The sequence below is a fragment of the Borostomias antarcticus genome, assembly GCF_949987555.1.
Source record: "Borostomias antarcticus genome assembly, chromosome: 24".
NCBI lineage: Eukaryota > Metazoa > Chordata > Actinopteri > Stomiiformes > Stomiidae > Borostomias > Borostomias antarcticus.
Window position 1 is genome coordinate 9387128 of NC_140257.1, and position 25889 is coordinate 9413016.

General features: G+C 49.3%; 2 protein-coding genes across 3 annotated transcripts in view; both read left to right on the forward strand.

Moving 5' to 3' along the window:
* The first annotated feature begins 150 nt into the window (after positions 1 to 150).
* On the forward strand, positions 151 to 8241 carry rab12 (RAB12, member RAS oncogene family). Of its 2 annotated transcripts, XR_014631005.1 has the most exons (7): positions 151 to 665; positions 1720 to 1780; positions 4013 to 4151; positions 4662 to 4751; positions 5066 to 5170; positions 5666 to 6189; positions 6240 to 8241. XR_014631005.1 is itself a non-coding variant. In XM_084457840.1 (6 exons), the coding sequence occupies exons 1-6, from the start codon at positions 458 to 460 to the stop codon at positions 5771 to 5773; spliced, it is 711 nt and encodes a 236-aa protein (XP_084313966.1). In that variant the 5' UTR covers positions 151 to 457; the 3' UTR covers positions 5774 to 8241. The 2 variants fall into 2 exon arrangements, 1 of the variants encoding a protein (XP_084313966.1); XM_084457840.1 differs by having other exon boundaries at positions 5666 to 8241.
* A 749-nt stretch (positions 8242 to 8990) lies between these two features.
* Positions 8991 to 25889, forward strand: part of mtcl1 (microtubule crosslinking factor 1) — a gene marked incomplete at both ends in the record, with an annotated part of 40232 nt that continues 23333 nt past the window's right edge. The window contains 3 exons of the mRNA XM_084458216.1: positions 8991 to 9854; positions 12187 to 12411; positions 13228 to 13386. Coding sequence (XP_084314342.1) covers positions 8991 to 9854; positions 12187 to 12411; positions 13228 to 13386 — 1248 coding nt within the window. The remainder of the gene's footprint in view (positions 9855 to 12186; positions 12412 to 13227; positions 13387 to 25889) is intronic.

A 25889-nucleotide genomic window follows, 5' to 3' on the forward strand; every position in this document is an offset into this window, starting at 1 on the left:
AGGACACACAGAGGGAATGAACTGTAAACAAAACAAAAAAGAGCCATGCCAAAATATTCGATCTATTCTATCCTATATGTATTTCAATATATAGGTTATAAATGTATGTAAATCTATATATGCACCTTAGCTGTAGGTATTCATAATACGTCCGTTTTCCTCAGTAAGATTTTGGTGAAGTGAATTATACACATAATAGAAATGTTATTTCTTCTATCATCAGATTCTCAACCATGGATGTATTAGTTCTCAACCCTTCCAATGGAATGCGACGGAAGCGGAAAGCTGCGTAATGACGTAATGAAAAAGCTCCTGACAGCCTTTTGCTGAACAACAACTGAGGAGTTAAAACTTTGTTGAACTTTGCTCCGAAGACGAAAGAAACGTATCTCAAGTGGGCACATCCGATTCTTGTCCAAATCAACGTGTGTTTAGTTTTCCAAATGTGGTATTGTTGATGGATTCGAGGTATGATATCCAGCGGAGGGCCTCTGCTAGTTCGTCCCCCGCTATGGGTGCTCAGTCCCGCCGCAGAAAGATGCCCCCCAGACCCGCTGATTACAAACTTCAGATCATCATTATCGGCTCCCGCGGGGTTGGCAAAACAAGCCTCATGGAAAGATTTACCGACGACACCTTCTGTGAAGCATGCAAGTCAACCGTTGGTAAGGAAAAGAGTTAGCTTAGCTAATGTTAGGCAACTTTCATAGTTGTCTTTACGGTTGTTGATAACAGCTAACGTTAGCTAACGAGATAGCCATCTAAGCTTATAGCTTCAAGCTTAACGTTACTATAGACTATGACTTTAAATTAATTGAGTCATGTGTGCAGTTCGATTTTTGTTGTTTACTCCAGGCCTGTCAACTTGAACTCTTCAAAAGGTCCAAGGGATAGGTCCATTTCCCTAGTTACCTATAATAATAATAATAATAATAATTATCTACACCCTGATAGTTAACTACAGTATACCTGTCCTATTACCAGTAGATTTAAGAACTAGATTTAGCCTACAGGTCCAAATTACTTTCATCTTTAATAAAGATGCCCCAGTTGAATCTGTGACTAATATTGTCTTGCCTTTCACGATTTGTCAGTCTTGCCAATGCCAACCAGTTATTCATGCAGTCCAATTACTGCATTTTCACACGAGGGAGAAAGGGGTGCAACTAATTAATTCCTTGTGACACATTCCTGAGAGGTAGCCTGGTTGTTCTTGATACTATCAGGTCCAAATATACAGCAACTCCTCATGTTTGGATGGCAGGGGACACAGTCATAGGCCATACTGTATAATGACCCAGGACAGACAGGCCCTCCATAGCCCCCGGTCCCAAAATAGTCCCACTCAGGCAGCTGCTGTCGCAAGCCACCATTTTGTGCCCCGTCATATTGTGACACAGCGCTGCAGGTTATTTGAGCTCTGTTGCGTCTGTCTCCTGGGGGTGGCTATCCTAAACATCTTGTTTATCAAGGTTTTACACTTTCAGATGGCCCGATCCGAGGAGAGAAAGTGTCATAGGCCTATAGACTATACCATTCGATTTTTAACTAACAGACTTGCTGGACTGGGACATAACATCGTGTCCTTGCTTATCAAGAGGTCTGTTTCTGTCACGAGTCTGAGTTAATTTGACTTTTTAATGAGTATGCTTGTGTAGGTAATTATCCAGCATGGGCCATGTTTTCATGCCTGTCCCCTGTCTGTATCTTCCTCTACAGGAGTCGATTTTAAGATCAAAACGGTTGAGCTACGGGGTAAGAAGATCAGGCTGCAGATATGGTAAGTGGACAGGGAAGAAGACCCTGATCTAGGAGCGGCAGTATAGCAGGAGGAAGAGCAGGTCGTCCAATGATCGTAGGGTCGGCGGTTCGAATCCCGGCTCCTCCTGACGACATGTCGAAGTGTCCTTGGGCGAGACGCTGAGCCCCAAATCGCCCCCAATGAGTAGGGCAGCTGCCCCTGTGTGTACTGTATGTGTGTGTGAATGGGTGAATGAGAGGCCTTCATTGTAAATTGCTTTGGATAAAAGCATAAGCGCATACCAAGTGCATACCAGCTACTGTGGCGCTGCGTCTTTGTCTGGAATGTCCTCCGTTCCTTTTCTTCCCTTGCACTTCTTTCATCTGTGCTGGAGTGCAAGAGGTGTGCTAAGATGTGCCATTCTACCCAGTCGTTTCTGTTGGATTCTGTTTGAAGTCAGTCAAGAGAGTATATTCCAATATATTCCTTATTCAAAAATGGGATCATTCAGTGTTGCTCAATTATCATCCACTGCTTTGAATGACTGACCCGTATGCCAGAACAGACACACATGCTTCCACATCCAAGCTTGAGATGTGTAACTGTGCTGGGCTGAAATACTGTGTGCGCCCCCATTAACCCCTCTGTCCTGTTCACTAATCTCCTCCATCTATGTCTACCCCCACCCCACAAACTACACCTCCAACCTCTTATCTCTCACCCAACCCCACCTTTCCACACACCCCCCCCCCCCCCCACCACCATCACTGTCGCTGTCAATTCAGGATGGCTGTCCTCTGTGTGTCTCGTGTCTCATGTTTGAGTGGCTCACACCGCACTGTCCAGCATCCTGGGCCGCCACCGTCACTGTCCGTCCGCCCTAACCCTCCTCTGCCATGTGACGCCTCTGTCTGACTGCTGCTGCTCACATCCTGACTGTGACTCACGGGGGGGAGGGACAGGCTGCCAGGCCCAAGGTACAGTACCAAGGTAGCTCCACCTCCAGGCATGTCGCTAACCCGTATTTAAGGCTTGTCTTAATCATTATATGCCGGTGATCTACCCAATCCCAATATCAGAATCACAATACGTTTATTGCCATGCAGTTTTTGAACGCACTAGGAATTTGCTTTCAGTCGTGGTGCGTAACATTGAGATGACATTGGACAGGATGCAGGGACGAGACAGGACAGTGCGAAGACAGGACAGTGCAAAGAGCGAGTCCAAAATGCTAGTGCAAAAAAGGATAAGCAAAGAACAATATACAAAACGTAGCGCAGTCAGTCAGTGTATATACAGTGAGAGTGCAGAGAGCACTGTGTAAGTGAGCGTGTGTATGTGTGTGTGTGCGGCGTGAAAATGTGAGTGCGGTGCATCCTATACCGTTCATTCAGGTCATGTGCAAGTGAGTGTATGTGTATATTTGCGTGAGGCATTTTGCGCACGCGTTCATCACCTCCGCCACCATCCTAGGGGAAACGCTGTAATGTCTATCAAACATATTCTGTTCGTTGGGTATTTTGACCTTTCTTTATTCCTACATTAAGCTAGAATGCTAATGCCCAGACCATTTGTAGCTAGCTAGCTGGTAGCATTGTAAGCCGCCCCCTGGCATCATGGGGTATGAGCAGGGGTGAAAATTAACTTTTTGGCTACGGTGAGTCACCTGCCAAGGGGACTGTAGATGGAAAAAATCTACCGGCCAAGTATATATTTTTTTCAGATAGCCTTCTGAAATCTAGTCGCCAATTGGAAATTTGACCTGCATTTGGCCGGTGGCAGGTGTTAATTTTCAGCCCTGGGTATGAGGTTGTAGCACTGGGCGGGACTATATCATCCAGGCTGCTGCGTGGAACTGCTCTTTACAGGACATTTCCCGTTCAGAACCGCTGATCCAAACAACTTCACAGGCGACACTGCACATCGCAGGGTGCTGAACAATACACCTGCCGAATGTCAACTTCATACATTGGCCGGTTGTCGAGATAATCGAGCGCACCATAGACAGAGACCATAGTGTCATTATAGTATAGATACTCCTTTTCTCCTGCATGTCTTTGATCTCAAGGTTGATTTGATTTAGTGCTGACTTTGTAATCTCAGAACGTCTGAAAATACAGTTTGATTCTGTAGTTGTATTAAAATACTGTTTGATTCTGTAGTTTTATTAACCAATGGGTTTTCTAGAGGCTGGCTCCACTTTGCAGTATGTTGCCCTGGATGTGTGTGAAGTGTGAGCCCATCTGTGTGTGTTCTGTTGGTCCCGTCCAGGGACACGGCGGGTCAGGAGAGGTTCAACAGCATCACCTCAGCCTACTACCGGGGAGCCAAGGGCATCATGCTGGTCTATGACATCACCAAGCAGGAGACCTTCGAAGACTTGCCCAAGTGGATGAAAATGATAGACAAGGTAAAGAGAAACCACTTCTCGGTTGTCCCGGGGGAAGACGCAGACGGGCCTTTTTCTTCAGTTTTCTTCTCCTTTCGCTCCCCATTACTATCATTTGCAATTGTTAATTTCATTTTGCCACTAGATGGCAGTAAGGGACTCGCGCAAACTTGTTTACAATCCAACAGCTGAAATTAACTACCATATAAGGCACTGGGGGCGGAGCAAAGGCACTGGGGGCGGAGCCAAGGTACTGGGGGTGGAGCCAAGGCACTGGGGGTGGAGCCAAGGCACTGGCCATCTATTGACAACACAGGCAGAAATGCTGGAATAACAACAGCCAGGTGACGGTAGTGATGAGTCATTGAAGTAGGACGCTATTAGGACGCTATGGCTCAATGAAACAATCCGATATCAGGTGGTTTTAATTAGTTTTGACAATGTGAACGAAATCAATGAATGGAGCTTTAAATAGCGACTGTGCGCCACCTCTGACCTCCGTCTCTCCCTGTCCCTCTGCTCTGCGTCCAGTATGCCTCCGAGGAGGCGGAGCTTCTGCTGGTGGGGAACAAGCTGGACTGTGAGAGCGACCGCATCATCACTCGACACCAGGCGGAGAGGGTGAGTCCAACACACCAGGCGGACGGGCGATGCCATCTGTCACTTCTGCTCTCAGGGAGTCAGTCACCTTCATTTTTAAAGTGAATTTGAGCCCCTCGGGGAGATGCTGTCCCTGCTATGTCGATGCACAATAGACAGGGAAGAAGCCACATTCCCTAAAGAAGGCTTTAATGACAGAGCAATGTCACGGAAGCTTCTTAAAGACATTTGCTCTGTGAGAGTCTGGTCACTGTTGCCTTCCTTCACACTAGACTAGACTTGTCTGACTCAGTCTTGTTTCATAACCAGAACGTGATGTACTTCCCTGTCTACAGTTTGCCTCGCGAATATCCGGGATGCGTTTTTGCGAGTCTAGTGCCAAGGATAACTTCAATGTGGAAGAGATCTTTCTAAAACTTGTGGACGACATTCTCAACAAGGTGGGTAGCTAACTGGGCTCTCTAGCTCTTTGTCGAGCTGTGACTCAGTAGTGACTTGAGCTGAATCCCAATTCATCCCTTGGCTCTACCCCTACGCTCCGTTTAGACCGGCAGATTAGACTAGAGGAGCTACTTGTGACGTATCGGTCTTGAAGGGGTGTCCCATTTTCTAGGGGACGATTTTAACCCACTAGCCCTTGACGCTCTGTCCCGGGGGGGCAAGGGGTAGGGGTAGGTGTAAAAATTAGAAATGGGATCCGGCCTCACCCATTGCTTCATTATTGCATGTAATGTGCAAGTCAAAGAATTCTTTATTGTTTTAATTTAGGGAAACTAATTTAGTTTTGTTTTCTATTACTGCTCCCTTTTCACTTAACGCAATCCTTACTGCTCATCTTTATTCTCCCGTTCTCTCCTGCTGCTGTGAAACAAATTGTCTGGCGCTCCCGACACCGGCAGTTCTCATGGCCTCATCCTCTGACGCTCTTTCAACAGATGCCGCTGGAAATTCCCAACAGCGAGCTTTCCAACAGCATCCTGTCTCTGCAGCCGGAACCGGAAGTGCCTCCGGAACTCCCCCCTGCCCGCATGCGCTGCTGCTGAGTGGACCCCCCCCCCACCCCCACCCCCAAACACACCCCGCCCTCCCCTCAGCACTGCACATGCAGTGAACCGTTCTGGCCACCAGAGGGCAGTGTCCAGCAGCTGTCTTGGATGCGGGAGAGCCTTTGGTTGCTGCAAGACACACAGACCCCCCCCAGCTGACTGGGTCCTCTTTGTCTCCTCTATTTCTTTTGTAGCTGTACTCTATGACACATATAACGGACACACACTAACACGTAGACCTGGTGTACCTCCCCTCACTACCCCTCTGCCCACCCCAGCCCCAGACTACCTCAAGCCCAGGGACAGTTAAGCTAGCTGTGCCTCGCAGGTGCCTTCTTGGTAGAGTGCCCTCTGGTAGTCACTGCACATTGTCCCACAAGGGGGCCATAGAGGGTACATGAACTACTCTAGAGGTAGGGTACATGAACTACTCTAGAGGTAGGGTACATGAACTACTCTAGAGGTAGGGTACATGAACTACTCTAGAGGTAGGGTACATGAACTACTCTAGAGGTAGGGTACATGAACTACTCTTGGAGGGACTTCTTGTCTTCCTACCTTAATGATATTCATGGTAAAGCACATGCAGTTCACGACGGTAGACTTGGTCTGAGTAACTCTAAAGTGTCTTATCTCTACAGTCCTCTAGAGTATGGAAAAGGGATAAACATATCGCACGTCACTTGTAGATAAAGTTGTTTCATATAAACCCCTTTTAGATATAAAAACATTTTAGGTGACATTGTTACGTTTTAGTTTGGGAATTGGGCATACAGAAACAGATGAGAAGATAACAAAATGCTGAAATATTTAGGAATGTAAATATATTCATAAATGGCCGAGCTATTAGCTAATCCTTTTTGACTGGAGTCCTTCGAATGGAAGGGGTTTGTGTGCAGACTGGAGTCCTGAATTGAATGCGTTTGTGTAGGATTTCAAGGTGTGTATAGTCATGGCCAATGAGAAATAGCCTTGAAGTGGTTGTCTTGCATCCTTTTGCCTTACAGTATTAGTGGCTGAAATGGATCATGTCACATTTGTATATAAATTATATAATGTGTTGCACTACAATCCATTATAGCTAGTTAAGCTCAGATGCTGAACTGTGTGGGGAAGCAGTTTTAAGATGAATTCAGTGTTTAGTAGATTATCACTAATAAAGACAAACACCTTGTTTCAGTGTTGGGTTTTGGGTAAACAGAAGTGCAGGTGCAGATGGGTAGTGTAGTCTCTGCATTGCAGCTCTGCTGAGAAACAGACAGTACACACAGGGCTCGTGTGTGTTCAGATAGCATCAAATGTTCCTTTAGATGTACTCTTTTTGTTTCCTTATTAATATTGTTGTAAGGTGTTTCATCTACTTGTTTCTCTTGTTCTCAGACACCATTGTTGAAGTGGATCCCCTATAGGATACTGTGTCATTTCTGAAGAAAAAAACAGCTCTGTTATAATACATATTGTCCATTGTTATCAGAAGCTTGGTAAATTCTCGAAAGACTCATGAATTTGATTGGATTATATTTTTAGGTTTATCGGATATTAATGTCCTGAGAATACTAAATTGAAGTTATTGAAATTAAACACGCTTCTGTAATTGGAAAACCTTTTGAGAAATAAGCCTGTTTCATGGGGAATTTTCTGTTAATTTGAAGAGTTAATTTGAAGAGTTGGTAGAGGTGTGTTTTGTTTGGACCTGTGCTTAATTTTGTACCAGCAGTAGAAAGTCATTACAGTATTACTAAGGTAAACAGGTAGGTTACAAACTATACTTGATCTTTGTCTGCTCTTCAAGTTACTGTACTTGTGTTGACTGTTGACTACTTTATTCATGTTTCGATTTTCAAGTAATATGCCTGATCCTGATAACTGTAAAGTAAGCAGCTATTACTTGCTCTACCCCTAAAGCATTTTTCATAGGTAATTGGCATCAGTCTAATAACGAAATGCATTAATGTCCGATCTTCCCAGATTTTCAACTTATCCTATCTTTAATAACTGATCTGTTGTGGTCTTTGTTTTCTTGTCCTTTTGACATTTCAGGAGTGCTGGAGGTCCTCTGAAAGAATGTTTTCCAAACCTGTTTGCTCTTTAGTTACATGCCAGAGTTTGTGTTTGTTGATTGATGTACGGACTTCACTTGTTTCAATGCTGAGGTTTCTGGAGCACTGTGTTAAATGTTTTGCCACTTTGTTGGGCCGAAATGAGTGCAGATCATTTCAAAACGTACCCCAACTGAGCAATAGGCCTACATTTGGCATTCTGATCCAAAATCTGTTTGACAAACAAGCCTTATCTTACTCTGTCATAAACATACAACACTCTAATAAATGGTAACATGCATTCATTAAATTTAAAGACTGTAGGCCTACTTTGTATTAAACCGGTGTCAGATATTGGAAGCTGTTGGCATGTTTTAAGTAATTGGGTTTGTGGTATTTATAACTTGTGGCATTCTTAAACTAATAATGTGCAAATTAAAGTATATATTTATTACCAAATGTCTGTCTTATTGTTTTATCTGTATTCCTGACGTTGCTAAGGGGATCATGTGAGACCCATCTTACAGCAGGATGGATGATAGAGTGGATGACTAGTTACGTGTGTGTGCGCGCGCTTGTGCGTGCGTGTGTGTGATAGAGAGACAGCGCACGAAGGCGTGTCTGACCTGTATACTGAAAAACGAGGAGTGCTTCTGTGTTTGTGAGAGACAGGCGCATGCGCCCCGCGCAGAACCCACGGGCGTAAGGCTCAGACCGCAGCGGTTGCAGATTTTACATGTCAGATAGAAGTGGAAAGGGCATAAGACGGGCCGACATACAGGGGCCCGAGAGATAACGAGACGAATGAATGGAGCCTTTACGTCGGGAAAGAAGAGGGAAGCTGAATTCGTGTCGTTCAAGTTAAGCCTCTACATGCAGCGACTGCAGATGCAACCTGTCTCATCATTTAAAATCAAACAAATCCCATCTATTGCAGGGTTTTCTTCAAGGAGACAGCGGAGCTGGGCTAGAGGGGAGTACAATGACAACCTGGTGAATGTATCTAACGACATGGAATAAAGACGCACGAAAACGCAGGATGCGCATCATCTACCCGAAGTGATGAATAGGAAAATTGGAAAACCAGACTGTATTTCTGCTGTTGCCTGTCCCGGATATTTCTTGGTGCTGTGGATATATCCGTTTTCCGATCGCTCTCCCCGTGCCGGTGTATAATGGAGAGCTCCAACGGCTCTGGCAGCGAAACCAAACCGCAGAACCACCAGTTGGAAAGGAAACGGTTGAACAGAGCACCTTCCCCGGCGAGACCTTTCCTCAAGGATGTCCACTCTCGGTCGCCCAAACAACATGCAGCCGTACCAAAATCCCCCAAATTGAATAAGCAGCAATCATCCACTGTGTCCTTAACCAATCAAAACCGCAGCTCCAGACGCACCATAACTGGAGCGAAAGACAAACCGACCACGGTAAAAAGTAACAGCAAGTCCTCAGTCACAAAAAAGATTACAAGGGTCCATCATGCAGCGCCCGAGCCTAAAACCGCCAGCAAACTGGACAGCAGCGGTCCTCTCCTCGTCAAAGGCAAGAAGGGTAAATTAGCCTCTCTGTCTCATGGCCCGTTCAGCCACGGGTCTCCAATACGTGTTCCAACCGGTGCTACTCTCGTAAGGGTCAGTCAAACAGACAGCAGCTCCGATTTATCCGACTGTCCTTCCGAACCGCTCTCCGACGAGCAGAAGCTTGTCCCGGCCGCCAGCAGTGATGCAGAGTCGGGCACTGGCTCCAGCGACCGGGATCAGGTGGGAGCGGAGGATCCGCCGCAGGCAGCGTCGCCCTCGGAGGGGACCGGAGGGGCCGAGGCTCACACAGGGAAGGGGAGCATGTCTCAGGCTCACACAGGGAAGGGGAGCATGTCTCAGGCTCAGCACAGCACCGGTGCACACGGAGAGAAATGCAAACCGGAGAAACCCTCGACAAGCGCACAATTTAAACAGGAGGGCAGCAACAGCAAGTATTTAATTGAGGAGGATTTGCTGAGAGAGATTGAAGATCTTCGTTCGGAAAACGACTACCTCAAGGTAAAGGCGATGACATTATCCGTTGAACAAAAGTTTGTGTCATCACATTATGTAGGCTTCTAGGACTCTACTGTAGCCTATGGAGCAACCTACAATAATCATTCCTGTGGTTGGGTCATCGCTGTACCATCTGCATCGCCCATTGCAGAACACTGAATGTATGAAGTCTCTCATCAAAAGCATATCCATTATCTACTGTACGTCCTATCTACAACTGTAACCAGCTGTAGCCATTGGCTTTGACAATTCAATGATACTCCACAGTTAGAATTCAATGGCTTTCAGCATGCAAGTTATTAGTGGGAACAATAGGCCCACTTTGATGTGTTCACATGTTCATATAGTGAATTTAGCTTCAGGTTATTCTTCACAACTCAATGTCAGGATCTTGTACTTCATCTTATAACTTGTCAATTACAGAGATGAAGAAGACTTTTGAAATATCTGTCCTCTAGATGATGACACTGGAATTCTAGAGTGCACACAGAGCACCCGCTGTTCAAAAGATTTCAGATCTTCAAATGAATTTGAGGAATTTGTCATGATTTGAAATGGATTCATAGGTGGGGGGGGATTTGTAAAGTATGCATGTCTATGGGGGTTTTAACTTGATTACAGCTCTCTCTCTGCAGCTCTCTGGGAAGACAAGAGAGTTAATCAGCTTTGCTGGCTCTCGTCATAATGGCGAGTGTCCCACAGGACTTGCTAGCATTCAGATGTCCTTTGTGTGTTTGGGGTCCCGGACGAGGCCTCCTCTCTGCCTGTCTATTAACCAGCTGTGGCTCCACTCACTCCCCGACCTCCACAAACAAAGCCAGACCCATTCTGCTGCTGAGAGCTTATCTACATATTGATTATTGTTTTTTGTCTCATATGGTTGCGAGTTGCAATACGACACCCACAGCGCCAGTCAGTTACCCAGAGATTAACTGTGAATCCCCATCTATCTGGTGCTGTTCACCCCCGAAAACATGGCTAATTAGACGCAGTGACTCAGGACTCCATATGTCAGAACTAATAAGACTCATAGGGAAGCGAAGGCTTATTGATGGGGCTGAGCTCGGTGTGTGTTCACAGTCTTCACAACAAACCAAGGCACCATCTGTCAGATAGGCCTGTCACACCGTGAGACACTGCCTGGGGCGAGTCCTTTATCTCTCTCTCTCTCTCTCTCTCTCTCTCTCTCTCTATCTATCTATCTATCTTTCTATCTGTCTGTCTGTCTGTCTAACAATCTGTCTGTCTTATCTGTCTGTCTATCTATCTATCTATCTGTCTGTCTGTCTGTCTGTCTGTCTGTCTGTCTGTCTGTCTGTCTGTCTGTCTAACAATCTGTCTGTCTTATCTGTCTGTCTATCTATCTATCTGTCTGTCTGTCTGTCTGTCTGTCTGTCTGTCTGTCTGTCTGTCTGTCTGTCTGTCTGTCTGTCTAACAATCTGTTTGTCTTATCTGTCTGTCTGTCTATCTATCTATCTATCTATCTATCTATCTATCTATCTATCTATCTATCTATCTATCTATCTATCTATCACAATTTGGTCATTCTAGAAGACACTTATATCCAAAGAGTTTAATTCACCCTGTATCAAGCTACAGTAGCTATCATTCTCTTTTTCACCCACTCCTCCTCCTCCTCCTCATCCTCCTCCATCCCTCCCTCCCCTGTCCGCTATCTGTAGTCAGTCTGTGTTTTTGTTCTCAGCGTCAGTCTAACCCTGTGTCCTCACCTCTGGGGAAATGTAAGGAGCAGAATCAGCAGAGTCAGCTTTCAGGAAAGAGGGCATCTGTGTTACCCTAGAGGTTCAAAACAAACTGCTCTGACTCTGCTTCAACCCACTCTCTCTCTCTCTCTCTCTCTCTCTCACACACACACACACACACACACACACACACACACACACACACACACACACACACACACACACACACAATAGAGAACATTATTACACTTCAGCATCACACCAGGGGTTACAGAGACACAGGGATTGCACTATCCTTGTAACTGTGTGCTCCTATATTGTATCCGTGCCTCTACTCCTACTCTGTCCGTGTAGCTGTCTAACTGCTGTATGACTGCTCAGTACATTGTTATACCATGCCTACGATATCGAGCACAGTGCTGCTGGTGGCACCTGTTCTTTCTTAGGCTTTACTGACTGGGATGTACTAATTGCTTCATTTACTCCAGACAAGTGTACTTATCGTAAGTCTCCTTGGCTAGAAGCGTCTGCTAAATGGCTAGAATGTAAAAACAAAACATAAACGTAATACAACGCCTAAACCGTACGGTAACCATAGCTACAACCCTAACGCTGCTGCATTGTGGGTAAGGATGAAGTGGAGGAGCTGCGGGCGGAGATGGAGGAGGTGCGTGACAGCTACATGGAGGAGGAGGTGTACCAGGTGCAGGACCTCCGGCGCGAGCTGGACCGCTCCAACAAGAGCTGCCGCATCCTGCAGTACCGGCTGCGCAAGGCCGAGCAGAAGAGCCTCCGCGTGGCCCAGACCGGACATGTGGACGGGGAGCTGCTCCGCAACCTGGAGCAGGACCTGAAGGTGTGTGTGTGTGTGTGTGTGTGTGTGTGTGTGCGTGCAAACTTTTGGGGGTAACTCTCCGTGTTCACACCAAAGGGGCCGGGGTCTACAGGCGGGTTCGCGGGGGACTTTATACCCCCTGAAAAAGCCCCAGCTTGCGAGGTAGTAGGCTAGGCTACTCTGGCCGGGGGACTGTACTTTGTGGGTGGGGCGTTGATGCTTAACATTTCTGATTGCCTGAGTAGGGAGCCTACTGGTTTAGCCTGCTATGTTTAAATTCACCGCGCAATAAAAGCTTCTGCGTTTAGCGACTAAAAGCAGGCGAGTCTGTACAGTCCCTCTGCGTGTGGGGGGGTATGGTGGGGCATCGGGGGGTGAGCTTCTAGGGAATAGGGAGTTCTAGGGGATTTTCACCCAGGGGAAAAATACAGGGTGCTATATGGTTAATTTTAGGGTCAAAGGTTAGGGTTTAAGGGTTGGGTTACAATTAGGGTTAGGGGTCAAATGCTATGTTTAGGGTTGGGTTTAGTGTTAGGTTTAGGGGTTCTCTGAGGTTATAGGGTTACGGTTAGGGTTAGGGGTCAAAGGTTATGTTTAGCGTTAGGTTTACGTTTGGCTACAGTTAGGTTTAGGGGGCCCCACAAGGATATAAAAACAAACTTATGTGTGTGTGTGTTCGCACAACTGTGTGATTTTTGTCCGTGTGTTTGTGTGCATTTTGATCTGCACGTTTACACCCTTCCGTTTACGGGCATAAGTGTTCTGTGTTCACGTTGTGCACACGGTCCGCACACACTCAACACAAAGACGCGTCTCAATTCCCGTACGTGTCCCCAGGTGGCCAAAGACGTGTCGGTGCGCCTGCACAACGAGCTGGAGAGCGTGGAGGACAAGCGCACCAGAGCCGAGGACGAGAACGAGCTCCTCAGGCAGAAGATCATCGAGGTGGAGATCTCCAAACAGGCGATGCACAACGAACTGGAGAGGGCCAAGGAGGTAAGGATGATGATGATGATGATGATGATGATGGTGATGGTGACCACCGTCACCACGGCAACAGCAATATTGATGTAGAGGTCAGTTTACTAGCGCGCGGCGTTGTGTGTTAAGCCGGACCCCCGTGTGCCCGGATATACAGATTCCATTTAAAATCAATGGAACGCATTGTCCTGATCAGTGAGGGTCGGGGCAGCTAATTAACATCATCAAACCCCAGAGTCCCTTCAGCCAAATGGTTGTTCCATGTGGATGATGTGGACGGTACCTTGGGATGAGACGGTATACCATAAAACCGTGAACCACGTTATAAAATCTCCATGTTATTAGAACCGTGACATTCCCTGTTTACGGTATTACGTTTACGGTATTACACAATAATGCGCTGCTGAAACTTCACATTTCAAGTTGCTTGCAACAGTTAATTTTGTAATTTAATATAAGATTGCTATTAATAAACTGAGCTTAATTACAATAGTGTGTATTTTCCATCATGTGTTGCACTGTAGTTCCTTCAAAGTAAAATACTTTTTTTATGTGTTGGGGAGGTGAAATGCCGTATACCGTGAAATACCGTAAACCGTGAAATACCGTAAACCGTACCGTGTAACTACTGTAGATACCGTACCATACCGTACCGTAATGCAAAAATCCATACCGTCTCATCCCTAACGGTACCTGTGTACGCGCGCGCGTGTGTGTGTATCAACGCGGCGTTGCTAACAGAGAGCCGGTTAGTAGTGACATAAGGAGAAGCTATTCTAGGTGGCTGGGCTTATCTGATAGCTTAAGGTAATCGACTGTGACCCCGTCAGCAGGTAGAATACAGACCGAGGCCTCAGAGGAACCAGGCCAGCGCTGCTGTAGGTAGACGATCAATACGCTGAGCCCTGTTGACAGTCTCCATTCCGGCTTGAGCAGCTTGTTTCCCAGCCCGCCTCCCTAGCTGGTGACCCTGAACACCCACGACCTTACAGGGCCAGGCCGGGTCCGGGCCAGTTGCGCTGACGCAGCGAGAACGGACCTCCCCTCTGGTGTTATTGACCGCCCCGGTGGCGTGCGGGGGAGGGCGGAGAGCCCGTCGACGCCGAGGGTGTAGCGGTTCGACGGCGCCCCCCACGCCGTGCTCTTAATCTGCGCCGCCAGCTAACGCAGAGAGAGACGCCAGACCAGGAGATACACACCAGGGATGGAGGGAGGAGGAGGAGGAGGAGGAGGAGAGAGAGAGAGAGAGAGAGAGAGAGAGAGAGGAAGTGATTGCGATCTCTCCTCCCTGCTCCCGGGAGGTTTGCCCTAGAAAAACACCGGCAGACTCTAGACTCTCTCATTCGGCGCGCGCGTCACATGACCTCCCTCCTCGCATCACAATTCCTCCTCCCGTCCCGAGGTGTTGATTATTCAGCGCAGGGCCCCGTGTTCCGTCGTTAACGAAGAGAAAAGTCCCATATCGCCGTCTTCCTTCATGCAAGGAAATCTAATTTGCCGTAATTGTTTTTTTTCCCGGAGCGGGAAACCGCTCCCTAGAACCCAGTCATCTTTTCATCTTCTCTACATCAAGCCGTTAATAGCTAAGCCGCTGGCTGGTGCGGATTTAGCGTTTTAAAAGTGTTGGATTCCTTGTGAAACTCACAAGGGTGTGGATTATGATCTTTTTTATCGTTTTATTGTTGATACAAGCGCTTGTAAGCCTGCCAAAAACCAAAAAAGGTGGCAAGATGTCAAAAGAATATGGTCTGGATTACTCAATAAGAGACATGTACACGCAGGCACGTGTTGTCTCCCATGGAGAGGAACAGGCCTGACTGATAAGAATGTTGTTGAACTGGACCAAAAGTTTGCTACTTCCTCCTCAAAAAGACCCGTAGAGTCGACTGTATGTAAGCGAGTGAAACTGAGTCCTTGTGAGTCCTGAGTAGGTAGGGAGATGCAGGTTAAACTCACTCCCCCAGTATGAATGCCTCCACCCACGCAGATCAACAGCTTTTCATCTGTGTAGCTGGTTAAAACGGTGTCTGTCCCTCGGGATATGGCTGGACTTTATGCTATAGTGTCTCCTGTCCTGTCCCTATCTCTGTCCCTGTCCCTGTCTCTGTCTCTGTCCCTGTCCCTGTCTCTGTCCCTGTCTCTATCTCTGTCCCTGTCCCTGTCCCTGTCTCTATCTCTGTCCCTGTCTCTGTCTCTGTCCCTGTCCCTGTCTCTGTCTCTGTCTCTGTCCCTGTCTCTATCTCTATCTCTATCTCTATCTCTATCTCTATCTCTGTCCCTGTCCCTGTCTCTATCTCTTTCCCTGTCTCTGTCCCTGTCTCTATCTCTGTCTCTGTCTCTGTCTCTGTCTCTGTCTCTGTCTCTGTCTCTGTCTCTGTCTCTGTCTCTGTCTCTGTCTCTGTCTCTGTCTCTGTCTCTATCTCTGTCTCTGTCCCTGTCCCTGTCCCTGTCCTGTCCATGTGCTTCAGTATCAGAGGCAGCCCAGCGGGACCCTGGCCGAGGGATTGCCACCCCGGGGAGGATTAATCCAGCGGGAAGGAAGGCCTGTTATGAAACACTGTGGCTGGTGGCAGGGCCGGGCGGGGGGGGGGGGGGTGGCAGGGCCGGGCGGGGGTGGGGGGGGGTGGCAGGGCCGGGCGGGGGGAGGGTGGCAGGGCCGGGCAGGGGGAGGGGGGGGGGGAGGGGGGCAGGGACAGGAGGAGAGGAGAGGAGAGGACGGCCCCGGGGCCTGCCGGCCTGGGACGCAGCCACGGCTCACAGCCCTTCCGTAAACAGTTTAGGAGAGCCGGTGACCGGCGCCTTCTGCCGCGGCTCTGTTGCGGGGCGCGCTGCAGCTGCTCGCTCCACGTGGCGGAGATCGGCTCGAAGGAAGCAGCACTGAGGAGGAGAGGAGGGTAGAGCAGTGTGTCGGGGGACATTTGAACAAAGCCGGGCTGAGGCGCGCGTGAGGAAACGGCGCTGACGGAACGTCACCTCCGCTGATGTGAGATCCAGGTGATTCATCAACCTGTCATCAGCTCAGGTGTCATTGATAACGTGATGAGCTCCGGTCACGCGCGCTGGGTCAGCGTATTCCGCCGGGGGACAGCGGGATCTGAGCGCAGGGCTGCAGGAGCGCGAGGGACACGGACACGCCAGGTGTCTCAGCGATGGCGGCCGGAGAGAGAGGGAGAGAGAGGGAGAGAGGGAATCGCTGTTTGTTTGCAGTGTTGCACGGCCGAGTAGACCCACGCTCCTCTCTGCCTGCTCTGTTAGACAGACACGTGTACGCACCCACACACACACACACACACACGCAAACACACGCACACACACGCACGCACGCACACACACACACACACACGCAGGAGCGGTGTGGGCCCTGAACAGACCAGTTTAGTCAGACTAGTCTACCCCTCTCTCTCTCTCTCTCTCTCTCTCTCTCTCTCTCTCTCTCTCTTTCTCTCTTTCTCTCTCTCTTTCTTCCTCTCTCTGTCCCTCTCTGCTGGAAGGATATCAGGATATTTCATTGACCCAGTTTAATGTGTTCTCTGTCTCTGACTCCACCAGTAGAGGAGAAGAGAGGAGGAGAGGAGGAGGAGGAGAGGAGGAGGAGGAGGAGAGGGGGCGGGCAGCGTAGGGAGCCTGCTGCTTCAGTGAGAATTTACTGCAGTGACACACATCCTTAAGAAGCTGCAAAGAAGTCACCGCGCTGACATCGACGTTAGCTATCGTCTAGTCATGTGACGGTCTGCGTTGTGTCTTAACAGTATGCAGTCAATACTCGTATGCAGGGCTGGCTCTAGACTTTTGGAGGCCCTAGGCAACATTTTCTGTGGAGGGCCCCCGTTTGAGATAAACCCTACCGACCATCAAGCAATAAAGACTAAGGCGCTATCATTTCGTCACCATGTAACGTTAGGCCATCGCTTTAGGCTATCATCAGCAGAAATGACGCACTTGAGTATCATCACTGGCATGTCCTGTCCGCAACGAGAACGTTAACACTTTTTTTATAGTTTTAACCAAAAAAGTTTTGTGAGTCTGGAGGCTCTAGGCATTTTCTTACTCCCCATATAGGAGACACAGGCCCTGCCCGTATGGTCCCAGCAGTGAGCTTGTGTGCTGTATGTCCTTTGATTCCCCTTGGGGGGGAAATCAATTTCCATCCTTTACTTTATCCATAGACAGGGTCTCATCTTTCGTAAACTTGACCTTCATTGCAAAGCCTCGGTTCTACTCCCAAACAGACAGCGGGGGTGCGTAGGGGTCGTGTTGATACCGCTCCTATCGTCCGCTCGGAGGACGCGGCAGCTGGTGCTCTCGTAGCATAGAGGGCGCGTACAGAGCATCCGGCGTAAAGTGACCTTAACAGATAAGATATGTCTGTCTCCTCTGCTCACCTACTGTGTCTGTGCCTTGCCGACTAGCCTTAACCCTACCGTAGGCCTGTCTGTGCTCAACCGACTAGCCTTAACCCTACCGTAGGCCTGTCTGCGCTCAACCGACTAGCCTTAACCCTACCGTAGGCCTGTCTGTGCTCAACCGACTAGCCTTAACCCTACCGTAGGCCTGTCTGTGCTCAACCGACTAGCCTTAACCCTACCGTAGGCCTGTCTGTGCTCAACCGACTAGCCTTAACCCTACCGTAGGCCTGTCTGCGCTCAACCGACTAGCCTTAACCCTACCGTAGGCCTGTCTGCGCTCAACCGACTAGCCTTAACCCTACCGTAGGCCTGTCTGTGCCTTGACTAGCCTTAACCCTACCGTAGGCCTGTCTGTGCTCAACCGACTGGCCTTAACCCTACCGTAGGCCTGTCTGTGCTCAACCGACTAGCCTCTGCGGGAAACGTGTGTAGCTTTCCTTTTTTTGGATCTGCAGGGCTGGTGTTTATGGTTGTAATCAGGTAAAGCCTCACTTAGGCTAAGGTAATCCAGGGTTCGGGGCAGCACGCTGGCTCAGTGGCAGGAAGGTCCTGGGTTCGAATCCCGGCCGTGTCGGGTCTCTCTGTGTGCAGTCTGCATGTTCTCCCCGTGTTCGTGCGACTTTCCGCCAGGTTCTCTGGTCTCCTCCCATCTTCAAAGACCGGCCACAATCCTCATGGCCCGCTTCAGGGTCCAGAGCCAGGAGAAGTTCATCCCCTAACCAATCACATCGCGCAATTTAATTCCGTCATCTCATTCAAAGGTCGCTGATTGGCCTGGTTGGAAATCCAACCGAGAAATCACTCTGGACGAGAGCTTTTGCGCTTCAGGGGCTGGAGCCAGACTAGATAGAACCTGAGGAGACGCAGAGACAGTCCCACAGGCCTCTCTGTTCTTGTTTCTGCGTCTGTCCTACGGTGCGTCTAAACGGACTACATTCATATTCAGCAGGAGGGATGACCGACGCAGTCTGAGTCACCGGGGTCCTCACCACCCTCCCAGTGAAAAGGAGCGTCCGGAAAATCAGCCTGCTCAAAAAAATGCGGTAGACGCCACAGAGAGACGTGTAAAGATGGCAAACCCTAAACCGCGTGGACGAGGAAGCTCCGTTTGACTTGGCAGGGGGAGGAGTCACAAGGCTTTCTCTGTGTCCTGGGGGCGGCGACGCCAGGGGAAACCCTCACACACCGGTCTGTGAGAGGCCAGGGCAGAAGACCGCGGAGGTGCGGCCTACGTGGAAATCGTATATCTCCCCGTATTACAGAAACATTGCAAATATGATATGGAAGTGCGCTATACAAAATGGATGGTTATTAGGCTAGTTTTGAAGACGTGGTATATCGTGTCTGGGTGCCGCCTGGCTCGTGCATACAGTACATACAGTATTATTATGCATTATTGAAGGGAGATGGATGAAAGCAGCTTTGCCGCTGTTTATGTTGCGTGTTTGTCATGTTTAGAGGGAGAAGATAGGAGAGGATGACTCGGGTCACACAGAGCTCTCAGGGGGCTGCTTTGTTGCACAGCGGCGGGCATGATTTAATGATGACTTCAGCAATAAAACAGATGCCCGTCCGGTAGCATCAGCCTGTCGGGATCTGTGCTAATGCTCCAGCTTTCCATTCGACAAGAAATCAAATAGATTGTCCAAGAAATCATTTTATCAGAGGCGTAGATAGACACAGTAACAACGGGCTACACCACAGTTTAGAGCATGGACAATTTTCACCTCAGCGAACATCGCAAGTGTCGCCCCACTTAACAGAGGTCGTCTCAGTCGGAGCACTGACATTAGGCCAGGTCATAAGAACCGTCTGAAGAGTCTCCTGAGCAGCTTTGAGGAGGAGTGATGCGCCCCCACCGTCTGTCATCGGCGCCCCGCACCCCTCCTGTCACAGGAAGCCCAGAGGTCACAGGACCAATCAATACCGCCCTAACGAACCACTCTAAATGTTCGCTTCGGCAGGACGACCCCGGGACACACGCAGCCCGGGACGAGGGCCCGCCGTCCGGGCTAACAAGCCTGCCGGGCAGCCTTCCGTGGAGGGCAGGTGCAGGCCAGCTGAGGCCTGGGCGGGGGGGGGGGCGGTCCGTCGTCCTCCGTCAGGCGGGGAGGGGGGGTGTGTGGGGGGGGGGGGGTGACGGCCCAGGGGGGAGGGACGCAGCGGACGGAGGCGCGGTGTCTCAGAAGGCGGTTGTACCCGTTGGCCCCGCGCACCGCTTTGAAACCACAGAGGCTCTGGTGGCCCCTCCCCCCTCACTTACCCAGCCATTGTGTCCCGTTTGACACAAAGGAGGTGGGGGGGGGGGGGGGTTGAAGGAGGGGCGAGTTGGGCCTCATTACAGTACCAACCAGCTGGACCCCCCCTACTAATCTCCCCCCCCTCCTCTGCCCCTTCCCCCCCACTACTGAGACAATAGATAAGGGTCCATTGTCTGGCTGTTAGTGAGAGAAGAATGATGAACATGGAAGGGCAGAGATCCGGGCCCCGCCCCTGTGGAGAGGATGATTAGATGTATGGATGTATGGATGGATGTATGGATGGATGGATGGATGGATGGATGGATGGATGGAGGGATGGATGGAGGGATGGAGGGATGGATGGATGGATGGATGGATGGATGGATGGATGGATATGTATTTACTGATCTATCTATAAACTATAATCATGGCCACAGGCTGCAGAGGACTCCTGAAAACAATGTCATTCTCTGGGGTTAATTGTGAATGATTTACCATGATTGCCCCCCAGTAGCCTGTTAAGCAGCTCCAATCCCCAACTAGGTAGTGATCACGGGCTGTGGGGTAATTAGTGCGCTGGTAAGAGCTTAATTATGGTCTTGGTAGTAATCATGAGGAAGATGTTTACTAACAGAATGGCCCTGAAGAGATGGAGAGAGAGAGAGAGAGAGAGATAAAGAGATAGAGATATAGATAGATAGAGAGATAGATGGAGAGTGATAGATAGATAGAGAGATAGATAGAGAGAGAGAAGGATAGAGAGAGATAGAGAGAGATAGATAGATAGATAGAGAGATAGATGGAGAGAGAGATAGATAGAGAGAGAGATAGAGAGATAGATAGATAGAGATAGATAGAGAGAGATAGAGAGAGGGTTAGAGAGAGGGTTAGAGAGAGATAGATAGAGAGATAGATAGAGATAGATAGATAGAGAGAGAGATAGAGAGAGAGGGTTAGAGAGAGAGATAGAGAGAAATGAACGTCTGATTTAGTTTAGAGCGTCCAGATGTGTTGTGATTTAGGCTGTAATGTAATACAGTACAATATGATCGTTTTTTCTTTTTTCTTATTATCTCTGCCTCAGTTGTGAGCTACAAAGAAAACAACATGGACGAGGACAAGTACGAAGGCATCTGAAAGCTCAATCCACTTGAAAGTTGATTTCATTCCAGACTTTCATTCCAGGGGAGTCCGCCAGATAGTTTCTCCTTGTCTCCCTGATAAGTGTTTGGATAGAGAGAGCATGGCACGTCTCCCTACTGTCTCTCCTCATCTCTCCGTTCACAGCATTATTTCGCCCGGGGCTAGAATAACGGATTGCTGTTCACTCCCACTTCCATTCTTGCGCCACTCCCCTCCCTCCCTCTCTTCCTCCCTCCCTGCCTCTCTCCCTCCCTCCCTCCGTCTCTCCCTCCGCATGGCTCCCTACCGTACATTCGAGCAGTACCGCGGTCCCCTGGCGCCGTGCCAACCTGCCATCCCAGAATACTCCTCCTCTGTGAAACCTGCCGGGGAGGTTTTCAGCAGATGATACGGCAACTCCCCCCTCCCCCCTGCGTCGTGATGTCATTTATAGCCGTTTGTGTAGCTCAGCAAACGGGCACCGGCGTAGGATGACTTCTCACACCGTTTTTTATTTTATTTTTTTACAGCTTCCACTTATAGCCGCCAAGGGGAATTTCGAGGTTTAGTTTGGGCTGCGATGATATGACGTCGGCCGACCTTCGGCGAAGACGCAGCTTTCGCGAGGCAAAGCTTCCACATGTAGTTGGCTCAACCAGCACTCTCTCTCTGGGCCCTGGGAGGTTGCCAGTATTGCACTCATCACATATCCCTCTATATCAGTAGGTGACCGCGCTGTACTATTAATGTCCCTTTAAAAGATATAAACGGCTCCGTTTGGCTTCGAACGGACGAGGATACCGTACTGTCTGTGTTAGAGCAGGAGAGTAGGTTTCATGCCAAGGCTTTGTTGTTCTGTTGAGAAACCCAAAAGCTCAATAAATGCGATACTCACCCAAGGCTCCCAGCCTCAACTCAGTGACAGGCTGATGAATGTCTGGGATCAGACGTCTATTTCGGCTAACGGGGTCGGCTTTCACCCCCAGTGTCCAGTCGTTCCGCTTCCTCCCCTCTGACAGGCCGTCGCCATGGCAGCCAGAGATGGACCGCTCCGTCGGACGCCGGGTCATTAGGCAATCCGAGACCTGCTTTCATCACTGCTCGCTGGTTAACAACCGTTACTGTTTCACGCGTGTGTGTGTATGTGTGTGTGTGTGCGTGCGCGTACAGCATGCATGTGCATGCATGTTTGTGCGTGTACGGGAATATTGCGACGCCGTACATTATTTTTTGCGTACACAAATATGACGACGTGATAGGCCGAGACCCGTGGGTGAGCCAGGTCACTTCCTGTGTTGCGGAAACACAGACGCTGGCTGGCGGCGGCGATGAGGGATGCGTTTCCGCCGGCGGCACGTTCGTCTGCGGCGGCAGGGCTGCTGATGGGGGCGGGGCTGCTGATGGGGGCGGGGCTGCTGATGGCGGGCGGGGCTGCTGATGGGGGCGGGGCTGTTGATGGCGGCTCCTCTTAGTGTTCCCTCTCTCTCTGCGGGGCGTGCTGAGTCAGCGTGACCTCACATGTGAACTCGAGAGCCGGTCTTGGCACACACACACAGGCGCATACGCGCACACACACACACACACACACACACACACACACACACACACACACACACACACACACACAGGCGCATACGCGCACACACACACACACACACACACACACACACACACACACAGGCGCATACGCGCACACACACAGATGCATACGCGCACATACACAGGCACACACACACACACACACACACAGGAATATCAGAGAGTGACTGATACTACAAAGCTGTGTTTTTGAGGGCTTCAGCTGCACTAGGACAGCAAAACAGGTGCAGAGCCTGCGGGTTCGGCTGGTATCTCGTTAGCAGCAGGACGCCGTGAGGAAGGCGTGCGAGGAACGTTTAAGTTCTGGGTTCTTATCACTGATCAATTAAGGGTCATTATACAGCTCTATGACTCCACGGGAAATGGAAGCAATTTACCCTTCATTAAAAATGGTCTCTCTCTTCATGAATCACTAAACAATTGAACATGTACACTCCAGGGTGGGGGTGTGTGTTTATTTTGTCCCTAGCCAGTTGGCATCGGACTCAGGCCAGTCAAGACATTTAGGAGGCAGCATTTGTCTGAGAGCCCCATGCCAAGCCAGAGTTGTAAGGGGGTTTTGTCGAGTGTGAAAGTGGGCTGACATTCATGTCACGGCTCTTTTGTGCCGCTCTGTAGCGCAGAGTCGGATTCAGAGAGCAGGTGAGGCAGGTGATGCAGGTGAGGCAGGCTCAGCGGAGCAGAGCGGTTTGGGACTGACCCTTTCGGTTCACAGGAGCGCACGCACACACACACACACACACACACACTAGCAAATCATATAAACCCACAAATATAAATAAACACACACACACACACTAGCAAATCATATAAACCCACAAACATAAACACACACACACACATACAAACACATCAACACACACTGAAATATTACTGTAAGTGAAGAACGAACACTTGTAAGGTCACTATAGTTACTGTGTTGTGTGGTAACTAAGGGAGTCACTCTCTGGGAGTAATTTTCCTCACTGACGTTCTGCCAAGGAGCTTTAAGGAGGACAAAAGCACTAGAATAGACTGTTGTTGATGTATTATCCAACGTGGTGCATCCATCAATCTGTGGCGTCTATCCATCACTCTCCTCAAAAGCATCAGCTCAAAGACTGATGCATTCATGGTTTTCTTGGGGTGATTTCTTTTCAACAGTAAGGTATTTCAAACTACTGTCCTCTACTGTCCATGCTAGGGGGCTGTCTGGCTCCTGCAGAGGAGTGGCGTAGAAAACCAGCATCTGTTTACAAGATGCACACATTCACTGGGGACTGCCCGACATTGCAGTGACCTCGAAGAGCTGCATTCACTGCTTCACAGACAAAGGCACGCACACACGTGCACGCATGCACACACACACGCGCACACACACACACACGCACACACACACGCGCACACACACACGCGCACACACACACACGCACACACATACACACACACACGCGCACACGCACACACACACACACATCACACACAGAACATCTGATGCACACTCTGTAGTGGATTAATTTAATTCAGTTAGCTTTGATTGGTTTAGGGCCTTTTAAAATATTACTGTGCACAGCTATTCTCAGACGCTGACGTCCACTTTACCAGCAGCTTGCATCCTGTGGACCTGCTGCACTTCATCTGACTGGGGAGGGAAATTGAAATGCATCATGGATGCCACAGAGCCCATCCATGTGCACTATATTTACACTCCATAGCCCCTCCACTCGTGTTAAAGATTAATAGTCACTGTAAAAATAGCACGGCAAGCTGTATATAACTGTATAGCGGTGGGAGGTTTAAAAGTGTCCATCTATACTGTAGATCCACACACACACACACACACACACACACACACACACACACACACACACACACACACACACACACACTGTTGTACTGCATGTCTGTAGTATTAGCCAGTGTGATAATTAAATCAAGGGAAGAGCATCACTTGCGCTCACGCACACGTAGGTAAATTAATAAGGAACAGCCTATATTCAAGTTACATGTCTTCAGTTTATTGGCGAGATGTTCATTCCCAGCGTGAGAGGTTGAACGTGGACGTATCTCTCTCAGCTCTCGCTGTTATATATTATATTGGGGTTGTGCACCTGGTACTGTACATTTAGGAGATTTGTCAGTGTTGTGAATACAGTAGATTCATCTAAGCCCCGCCCCTTCCTGGAGCAGCGACGCTTCCTTGTGTGTCACCCTGGATTACCCCGTACTTCCTGTTTTAATCTGTGTTAATGGCACAAGCTCCATTTTACTGTCCACACCTCCCTTTCAACAAACTAACAAGACTGGTCGGCTATTGAATTAGGTGCTGTTCTCTCTACCCCTCCCAAACTGTGTCCTTGGACGCCATTTGATTTTGTCGATGTCACAGCATTAAGTCACTTGGTAGATGTTTTCCAGTACACAGCATACCTGTACCCCTCATGCAAACATTGGAGAGACCATTGGAGAGACCTTGCCCTGCCAGCCAGAGGGCCAGCACACCCATGCACGGTATTCACAAGTATCACGCCGTTTCTGATCACTGAACCTGGAGATCACCCAGACGACCGTGACATGCGCTCTACTGGGAGGCGCGACCCAGCGGGGGTCCTGCAGCAGCACCACACACACGTGAACCACGACCTCAGTCCAACACCACCACACACACGTGAACCACGACCTCAGTCCAACACCACCACACACACGTGAACCACGACCTCAGTCCAACACCACCACACACACGTGAACCACGACCTCAGTCCAACACCACCACACACACGTGAACCACGACCTCCGTCCAACACCACCACACACACGTGACCCACGACCTCAGTCCAACACCACCACACACACGTGACCCACGACCTCAGTCCAACACCACCACACACACGTGACCCACGACCTCAGTCCAACACCACCACACACACGTGAACCACGACCTCAGTCCAACACCACCACACACACGTGAACCACGACCTCAGTCCAACACCACCACGGCAGCTGTTCACAGTTCGGTAATTAAGCGGCATTTTTATATAAAAGTGCGTTAGGCGTGCAGGCACAGCAGGACACTAGTATATACACGCACACACACACACGCTTCTCCTTTCATCATGAATGCAGTGACTCCGCCGCTCGTCTGCCGGCCGGGGGGGGGGGGGCGGGGCGGGGT